This window comes from Puntigrus tetrazona, chromosome 1, assembly GCF_018831695.1.
Source record: "Puntigrus tetrazona isolate hp1 chromosome 1, ASM1883169v1, whole genome shotgun sequence".
NCBI classification, from domain to species: Eukaryota; Metazoa; Chordata; class Actinopteri; order Cypriniformes; family Cyprinidae; genus Puntigrus; species Puntigrus tetrazona.
The window spans coordinates 8,669,366-8,679,848 of record NC_056699.1 but is presented as its reverse complement, the minus strand read 5'-3'; the positions used below and the strand labels follow the sequence as shown (position 1 = coordinate 8,679,848).

General features: G+C 35.2%; 2 protein-coding genes across 2 annotated transcripts; one reads left to right on the top strand and one right to left on the bottom strand.

Moving 5' to 3' along the window:
* Positions 1–3,233: 3,233 nt before the first annotated feature.
* Positions 3,234–5,855, top strand: LOC122351261 (OCIA domain-containing protein 1). Its single transcript, XM_043248211.1, has 8 exons — positions 3,234–3,451; positions 3,708–3,792; positions 3,881–3,934; positions 4,250–4,297; positions 4,382–4,517; positions 4,846–4,985; positions 5,433–5,570; positions 5,678–5,855. The coding sequence occupies exons 1-8, from the start codon at positions 3,410–3,412 to the stop codon at positions 5,713–5,715; spliced, it is 681 nt and encodes a 226-aa protein (XP_043104146.1). The 5' UTR covers positions 3,234–3,409; the 3' UTR covers positions 5,716–5,855.
* A 340-nt stretch (positions 5,856–6,195) lies between these two features.
* chic2 (cysteine-rich hydrophobic domain 2) lies at positions 6,196–10,453 on the bottom strand. The gene is made up of 6 exons (XM_043248227.1): positions 10,189–10,453; positions 9,291–9,345; positions 8,644–8,799; positions 7,886–7,942; positions 7,743–7,802; positions 6,196–7,665 (listed from the first exon to the last, which is right to left on the bottom strand). Exons 1-6 carry the CDS (start codon positions 10,320–10,322, stop codon positions 7,615–7,617), a joined length of 513 nt encoding a protein of 170 aa, XP_043104162.1. The 5' UTR covers positions 10,323–10,453; the 3' UTR covers positions 6,196–7,614.
* Positions 10,454–10,483: the final 30 nt, after the last annotated feature.

Below are 10,483 nucleotides of genomic sequence, written 5' to 3'. Positions count from 1 at the left end.
CCAAAATGAATGGTTAGCCAAAATAAAAGTTTTTATTTATGATTTATGTGTACTGTTTATATTCATTACTTAGATGTAAAGATGCACACATGCAGCATATAATAGAATTTTTTACATGTATTTATATGTAGATGTCTGTAGTTAATATATACATGTGTGTATATATAATTGATACATCTGCATGTGTGTGTTTAGTGCTGTCAAACGATAATTCACAATTAATCACATTCAAAAGAAAAGTTATTGTTTACACAATATGTGTACTGTTCATATTTATTATGTAGCATGTATGTACATGTAAATAGTTCTTAAATTTTGTAGTTATTGTGTGTATTTATATATTATATATACATAAGAAATTTGACAGCACTGTTACATAAATAAACACAACACACACACACACACACACACACACACACACACACACACATATATATATATATATATATATATATATATATATATATATATATATAGATAGATAGATAGATATAGATATAGATATACACGCATATATATTATGCATGTTTATTTGTGTCTATATATGCATATTTGAGTCCCAAAGGCAACAAAAAATATTATTTGTGCTTAGAAATAAAATTTAAATACAATTTAAATTACAAAATTATATAATTCACTATATTTAAAATTATTCAAGCAATGTTCCTACACCATAGAAGGATCTAGGAGACGCCATATCCCCAAAAAGCCAAGAATTCCTTGGAGAAGAATCTTTATTCATCATACAAAACTATGGCATATATTGTTTTAATAAATATTAAATCATAATGTCCTCTGAAGAGAACAAATGTGAACTGCTGGTTCTCAGGAGAGTGTGTGTGAGGACAAAACCAGTGTGTGTGTGTGAACAGTGAATCTAGGCACTGATCAATACATTTCTGTTGCCCTGCATCTGACTGGATCACATGACAATCAGTTTCTGAATGAATGAAATCTTTATTATGACAGCATAGGGAAACATCTATCCATTCATTTCTATAAAGTCTATTCCAGCATCTCGGGCCATTTGCGTGAAATACCCTGAGCAAGGTCTGTTACAAGAAAATATGGAAAACTTTCTCCCTGAAACAATTACATATCAAATGTCACATTAGGACAAACAGGACAGAATATAATAAATAGTTGTTAATCAAACTTATAGTGCAGATGTATTTCTCAGTTTTAGGCTCTGTATAAGGAAGTTGTGTGCAGAGTGAAACTGCAGTGCTCTCTGCTGGTTTAAAAGCACTGGTTAAGTAAGCAACAACTCATTTCCCTTTTTCTTTCTTTTTTTCCTCTTTTTTGTTTAGGCTATCAAACCATAATTAACAGTGAATCATTTGTGAGAGTTTTGAATTTAGTGAGGGAAAGCACTTATTTAGTATGGTATGAAATATTCCTTTTTGACAATTAGTTAATTATAAACACAAAAGCTATAGATAATTTTTTTATGCACCAATACTGTATCCAGAGTTAATTTTAAACAACTTTTATAAACTATTATATGATTATAAACATAATAATAATAAGCAATTTCAGTGAACGACATGAAAAAATATATCAGTGTAAATGTCATTTTTTGTATATTTTTCTAATATTTTTACACTGATAATGTATTTAACCTATATAGTACACATATGTTGATAAAAAAAAAAGTAGTGAATATATCAAAGACTAAAGGATTATACTTTTTAAAAGAAAATAGTTGGAATTCTGTACTTGAGAATGTCTCATTATTACATTTGTTACTTGCTATTACTTTGTAATTATTTACTAGCAGTATCTGCTGTAATTTTCCAGTCTGCATACAAACAGACGAACCCTGTGACCTTAAAAGAGAAGAGTAGCAATACGACTCTGATCGATCACTACACTGAATAAATGATTTTCCTTTAGACTAATGGAGCCACCAACTGTTTTCAGTCCAGTTATCTTCACTTCTAAAACCACCAGTTTTAAAACCACTGATAACGACACAGAATAAAGTACATAAACTTTGCTGTGACATATTTCGCTATAAGCTATCAATTATCTAAGACTGAACAGTAAAAACAGCATTGAGTGCTTTTTAAGTGCGCTTAAGTTAATCATTTTAACTGATTAACTTAACCTAAGTGCTTAACTGTTAACAACTTTTCTGTCAAGCTATTTATGGTCTCAAGTGCTTTTGGAGCTCAGCAATCACAGTCACTTAAACCATATAATTTATCCTCAGCGATCTGATAATTTATAATCTCTCATGCAGAATGAAGACAGTCGTGCCATTATGTATATATTCAATACTGGAAAAACAATGCATAGCTAGCTGTGAGTCTAAGACCTCGGATCATGCACAAAAATTCATGCTCAGTATGATTTGCATTACAAAAATAAATATATAAATGTATAAATAAATAAATAAATAAATAAATATATATATATATATATATATATATATATATATATATATATATATATATATATATATATATATATATATATATATATATAATGTGACAAATGACTAGTGTGACTTCTAATCAGTGATATTTTAGTTATATTATTTACATTTATTATTATTTTGAATTAGACTTCTGCTCAGCAAGCCTGCATTTATTTGATCCATAATAAAGCAAAAATAGTAATAATGTGAACCAGGTATTTAAAATAACTCTTTTCTTTCTCAATATATTTTCAAATGTACTTTATTGCTGAGACCAATTCAGAAATACATTATCATTATCACCATCATCAAAATATTTAAACAGTTTTTGTCCAGGACTGTTTGGTGAATATAAAGATCCAAAGATCAGCATAATATATATATATATATATATATATATATATATATATATATATATATATATATATATATATATATATATATATATATATATATATATATATATATAGTACAGCAAAACAGTAAACTTTTGAAAAGTGTATACTATTATACACACTCACTCACACACGTACATACATTTTTGAATAAATACAAATAGAAAATAGTTCTTTTAAATAGAAGAAGCACTTCAAAAGTGTACTGTTTTTTTGACTGGTGGAATGGTTTGACAAGACTGATGTGTGGGCTATATTAACTATCAGATTATGAATTTGTTACTATATAGTTTAAGGCTTTAAAACGTTTCTTTTTGGAGAAATGAGTTGCGTAACAAGCTGTGCAGCCATCTGTTGCTATTCCACGTCCGACCGCATGGCGGCACTGGCAGCTGGTTACCCGTGAACTCCTGCAGCGCAGTCGAGGAAGAAGCTTCCAGTGGGTTTGACATTTGTCAGCGCCGCGTGACCGAAGAGCGACCCCGGGGCTGCGTTTAAGCGCATCGCAGACCCCTTGAAACCAGTGGAGCCACGATCAACCTAGGCTTACGATACGCAGCCCTGTACTGCAGCCAAAGACGTCGGATGCACAATGTCCCAGCAGCCTCCCGAAAGCCCAGAAAACGCAGTCGTGGTGTGTTTGGTAACAAACGTCACCTAAAAAGACAGAAAGTGATAGTTGCCAGGTTATGCGCAGTAATGCTAAACGCAGCCGGTCTCTATAGTCTAACATATGCATGCTGCATCTCACCTGCCTTTTGTCGAGAGAGAGAGAGAGAGAGAGTTCAGTTTGATATTTTCAGGATTTCATCAGGATCCTCTGTATAGTTTCAGTAATTTCACTTTAATGGCAATACATGGTTTCTGTTTTTTTAAATGTGTGTGTATAGAATCCCATAGGAATTGACTACGTCCTCACAGAAGAGGAGAGGAGACTGTTCAAGGAGTGTGAACAGGAAAGCTTCTGGTACAGATGTGAGTGCATGTCCAGTGATTATTTCTTATTATTTTGCTTGTGGGTTTTATTGATAGAAGTGAATTATGTCTCTTTACTTTCCTACAGCTCTCCCTATAGCTGCCATCAGCATGGCCTTCACCCAGTTCCTTGTCTCTAGAGGTGGGTTTCTACTTTATATTCGTAGGATAACGTATTTCAGATAAATGCATCAAAAAAACATCAGTTACAAAAAATGGCACAATTCAATGATAATAATAAGAAATATTTCTTGAGCACTGAATCATTATATTAGAATGTAAAATACAAAAAACATTTTAAATTGTATTAATATCGTTCACAATATAAATGTTTTTCTGTATATGTAATTGAATAAATTCGGCTTTGGGTGAGCTAATTGACGTGAAACAAAGAAGTTGTACAGACTCTAGATTTTTAAGTAGTAGTAGTATAAATGTTTTGATCTTTATGTTACAGGTGTTGTTACGGCCTCTGGTAGATTTGGATCTTTGCCTAAAGTTGCTTGTGAGTAAAATTTACTGTTACTGAGGTGAACAGTTGATAGGCTGAATATGAATGCTATGTATCCATGTGTTAAATATGTGTTAGTTGCTGGTGTTATGGGCTTCATGGGAGGGAAGATGTCATACATGAATACATGCCAGGAGAAATTTAAGAGCTTGGAGGGTTCTCCGCTGGGAGAGGCACTGAGGCAGAGACAGCGCCAGCACCATCAACCGCCAGGGTGAGCACAACAGAAACATTTAAAAGAGTTAACATTCCCAAATTCTCAAAGGATTCTTTTTTTTTTTTTTTTTTTTTGTTCCACAGTTTCATTCAAATGTGTTGTTCAATGCAGAACATGAACACATTTTCTGTCCCCATACCTTGAATTTAAATCATGAGGTGAAGCACTAAATGCGCTCACGCACTAGTCAAGACTTCATGTAAAGGTGTTTTTAGATGTTGTTTTTTTTTTTTTTTTTTGCAAAGTACTTGATAATGTCAAATCACACATCGTCAAAACAACACCCCCAGGCCAAAGCTGTTTGGTAATATTGCATTTATTTCAGGTTTACCCACAAGCACTCAGAACTGAGTGATCCAAACAAAGCTGATTTTGAGCCGGATCATCAGTCATTCTCCTATTCTAGTGATTTAACTTACAGTGACCCCATGTCCTCAGCAGCTCAATACAACACCCAAATTAGAGGTAAGTTAACTTGTCCTGCGACCAGCATTTTTGTTCACTTTCCTAAAAAATGAATGACCCCGGAATATTTGGTTTTATGCATATCTGAATATGCGCTACATCAAAATAAAGAACAGAGCCTCTATTTTTAAACAACAACAAAAATGATTCTACCTTCAAACATTACTTCTTATCAACATCTGAAAAAATTGAGTGAAAGGCTCAGAAAATCAGTTTTATCAACACTACATCTGGATCATATTCAGTGCGATGATAAACAAAGCAAAGATTCAGTAGATGCTTGCATCAGCGCGCATCATTTTTGCGCATAAAGAAAACAAAAATAACTCATTTATTACTCTTCTCTTCCGCATCGTCAGGCATCAAAGACTTTGGCTTTTTAGTAACCCCAAAATTAAAATGTCATTTACATCAGTGGTATTTAAACACATCCCTCTGAACCTGCAGAACCAGATTACGTTGAGGAGGATGTACGGAAGAAACAGATTCTGTACGAGGAGCTGCGGAGTAAAAACAGGGAAAACTATGAAGTTCCAGCGACTCAGAAACCAGAGATTTCACCCGAGAACATCCCAGCCAAGAGAGGTGAGACCCGACAAATCTACTAACCCATGTCCAAACTGGTCAGGATGCAACAAGTCATTTATTTTATGTCCCCTAAACTTTTTTTTTTTTGGGTGGGGGGTATACAGGGAAGAAGAACATCTATGGAGACACCTGGGAGGAATGAGAGCTGCTTCAACACTGTTTCACTGTCCAGAACCGCTGTCCGCAACTGATGTCTTTTACAATACAGATGTCTGTGTCTGAGAAATGTCTGTCATTGACTGTGTACCTATTTAATTTAGATAAAGGCAGTTTTTATTTTCACACTGTGTACAGCTATTTTTTTTTACCTTCAGTTGCTGGTCCCCGTTGACTTTTTAATAGTATGGAGAAAAAACCTAACCAACTAAAGGTCCTGTTTTTACTTTTTTTTTTCCTAATTCATTAACAATAGCAGCAATACCCGAGATTCATAATGCCCTATTTAGAAGTATGAGCAATTATTAGCAGATAAGTTTTTCTAAGACAGTGTAAACCATGATAATTATGGTAAAATAATCTGTCATTAAACCCTTTGAATTAATCAGACATCACAATATACAGTATTTTTACCATGTTTTTTTTAAATCAATTTAATGGAAAAAAAAAAAAAGAACAACAAAAATCAAGTTGGGCATATTTTATTTCTGTACACACATTGTACATAAATACACTGAAATTATTTTTTTTAAAAATAAAAACGATGTCCCTGGGATTTGGGATGACATCAGACGAGAGAGAATTGTAATTTCAGTAATAATATTGGTAATCACACACACACACACACACACACACACTTTATGAATTTCTGAGATCTAATAGGACCAATTGTCTTGAAGTATTGGGATGTAACTGTTTTATTAACCTACAATTGGATACATGTACACAAATATAGTCCACTAAGAGAAAATGCCTGCATAGGACACCTGACCCAGTATTGAATCAACAAAGAAATTAAGATAAAAATATTAAATAAAATATTTCTGCCCTGGAGAAATATGGGTATATATGGGTTCATAATATTATATTATAAACCCATACTTATATATATATATATATATATATATATATATATATATAAAAAAAAAGACCCCACAAATTTGTTTTAATGAACTGTTTTTACTTTAACAAACCTAGAAATGTTGCTTTGTCTCACTTGTAAACCAAATGATAATCAGAATATCTCAGGGACAGACAGAAATAATCACCCACACACACAAGAAACAAACATTTGCTGCTCTTATTGTTAAACTGAGCAAGTAAACAAGGGTAAAAAAATACTCAAAAACAAATAAACAAAAAAAAAACCCCAGCAAACAAATCTAATCTGTGCTGCATCACTACCCATAGGTGCACCTGGACCACGTCAGGTCCGTGACTTCAACTAGACCCCAAAGTCCTGTCAGAGTCTAGATGGTGCGTGGCACAGTCAGTGTTTGATTGTCTTTGTATATAGATGATCATTTGTGAGAAGGAGAGATGGGGAGCTATGTGTTGTGCATTGACCGTGTCCATTTGGCTCTCAGCTAACTGAAAATCCGTATTAATCGTTCGTAACATCCAACTATTTTAATACAATAAAAGAGTTTAATTCTGTAGTTGTCACTTCTTCAAGCCATTCTGCACTGATCCGTTCCACAGTGTCGGCAACAGGAAGTCACTCAGCTAGCGCGCACGGCATAGTCTGCGCGATTAGATTAACGTATAGCAGACGTTCCAGTTTGGAGCTTCAGAAGTTACTTTCCGTGGCCTCCCCGCTGATTCCCCGTGTAGCCATGTGACGGTAAAGGTCTCTCTGTGTATTCATGCGCTTGCGAAATAAGAACGGCACCGACGCGTGCCTCGGTCTGTGCGTACGTGTGGGTTGTAAACAGTGCTTTCTCGTGAGGAGTGCTGCGAGTGGCGCTCGGACGTGAGGTGAGTCTCAGAGTTGCTCAGAGTGTGGAGGGAAAAAGGAAGAGGCCACATGATAAGACCGTGACAGTACCGGAGAAAGGCACCTCAGGAAGACCACGCCGGAGGGATGAGCTCTGGCCCGCCACTGCTAATCCGGCCTGAAGATGGGAATCTTGGGTAGAAACTCTATTAGGATGACCTAGAAATAAGACCGAGAAATTAGAAACGCGAAGTTCACCGTGCAACTAGACGAGGGTGCGTTTGTAGTCGGCTTACATATTCCATCATGTTGTTCGTTTCACACTTCCTTTTGCTGAGCCTCCAATGCAGACACAGCTAAATGAACAGAGGGCATGTGGTGAAGTTAGCACCGGATGGGAAAATACAATCGGCAAACGAGCAAGCATCCTTGAAAATACCTTGTGATACAATCTGCTGTTTTCCCACTCCAATAACTTCTCTATGGATCTGCGTGTCTGTAGGTGAAAAAGAGATTATTTAATACGCGAGAAGTAAAATCACTAGAAAAATGTACATTACTGCAAGTTTGGGGTCTGTAAGATTTGATCTCATAACTTTTCCATTTTAAAATTTGCATAATATTTGTTCTTGTGAGGGCAATGCTGAATTTGCAAATATAGTTTTTGTGCTGCTTGACTGTTTTAGTAATCATTCTAATGCTGATTTGGTGCATAAGAAAAATTTATTTATTATAATAATAATAAAACTAACAATCAATAATGAGTTAGTGCATCCAAAATAAAAGTATCTGTTTGTGTACTGTGCACATTTACTATGTACATACAAGTACTAACCCATGCAAGTAAATATTTTAAGAAAAATATAGATAATACGATAATATATTAAATATATTTAGAAATATTATATATTATGTGAATATTAATATATATGTAAACGTGTAAATACCACTTTTAGTTTGGATGCGATTAATAATTTGACAACACAAAAAAAAACCTGAACAGGTCTAGTGTTGTCAGTTATCCTAGAAAATGCCAAATGTTGTCAAAAAAAATTTATAAATAGACATGCTAAGTGTTTAGATGCAAAGCTTGTATTTCTGTTAAAGCACATAATAATTATTTTCAATTTAAACTGCAAAAATGTCATCCCTAACCCACTGAACGTCCTTCTGTGAAGTGACTCTGAACACACTCACCCTCTTGCTCAGGCAGATGACCGGCCACAGACTAAAACCCAGAGTACAGCAACAGCAGAGACAGCCACACAGCAGCCAGCGCACGTTCACTGGGAGAGCCTTCCTCAGACAGCTGTTCACATGGTTTATGCTGGCTTTGAACTCCTCCGGGGCAACCTGCAAATGAACAAATGAAGCGCTATTCTATTAACCCATATCTGACCTCAGGCGAGCTTTCTGGAGATATGCTAACAGTTACCATGAAAGAGAGTAGCTTGAACGTTCTACTAAACATCTCTTTTTGCATTCCTCAAAAACACTGGCTGAATAATTTCTTTAGCCATTATAAAAAGTGTCCTTAAAAGTGTTCTTTTCTTCTATATGTTATCTTTTGCATTTCTTTACTTTTAGTACAGCATTATAAATGATGATGCTATGATAATAAAAAAAAAGCAGTAACTTTTTCAGTTGTATTTAGCGTGTTTATTTTCATCTAAAAATATGGCATGTGTTTGCTTCAAGCAACGGTATAAACATCATTCAAAGTTAAATGTAATGATCATAATTAATAATGGCAGTTACAATTTCAAAGGAATAATTGTGAAGCCCTAATAATAGTATTATCACGAGTAGTATTTTCGAGACGGAAAAGCCCAAATTACACGTACCTTTCCTGTAAGGGCTGAGGGAAATTCAGACTCAAATTTATTGCTCAGTCCAAACCTGCAGGGAAAAAAAAAAATTTCAATTTTTCAATTTGAAATGTCCACATATATTTGCTGTATATCTACTGAAATATTCTATTCACTAAGATGTATTTTATTGTACAAGAGCAGTTTTTTTTTTTTTTTTTTTACTGGAGGGGGGAGGGGTTGGGGGTGTCGCAAGGGATCGAAAGGGAAAATTTTACATGTCAAAATGTTAAACAAATATTTGATTAAAATAAATTATTTGGAACATATTTCGTTTCTGGTTAGGTGCACTGCTTAATATTTTAGATTTATAATATTAGTTTAGACTATAGTAGAAGTATAGACTAAGTTTTTATACCAGAAGCTAAACTTACATGGGGTAAAAAAAAAACACTGTATCAGACACTAAAATTAAAGGTTTCCAAACTTTTATGTAACACACACAAAACGACAGCCTCAGTTACCATTTCCTTCAAAGCATAAAAAAATGTAAACGATGCCTGAGGCTGCCAGAAAGAAAAGCATGTTTGAAACAACGAGAGGGTGAGAAATTGGTCGCAGGACTGTCATTTGGGGTGAACTTGTAACTGTTATCCCTTTAAACGCACAATTTATGAGCTGCCCTGTCAAAACCGAAAAAAAGTGCCTTTTTAGACAGTACTTATGAGCTTCATAAGACTTAAGATGTATTTTAAGTGGTTAAACTTTGAGCCTGTCACGACCATAAGTCCAGGACACTGCCACTGTTTTCTTGAGCTCTCGTAATGACATTTAGCGTGTCTCTAAACGAGCACCGGGCTCCTAACGGCGCTGGTTTGATCAGTGGTGTCTGCTGATCTGCGCACGGATAGATCCAGAGCTGCCGGTGTCTTACACAGTGACGTGTCCGGATCCGCGCACTACCACCGGGTCCGGAGCGTATTTGAGCAGCTGCTCCTCCGCGGCCCTGTCCTCGTCCTCTTCTTCCTCTTCCTCCTCCTCGTAAATCTCATCAAAGTCCTCCATCATCGCCCCCGCCTCGGCCTCTTTGCTTCCCGAAAGAAGCGCCGAGAAAGACCGTGTTTCACTCACGTTAAGCAAATATCGGCAATAACGCAGATCGCACGGCTGAGAAGAGAAACGACGGTACTGAAATCCGGAGCAAAACATCAACATCCGCCGAAAATCTC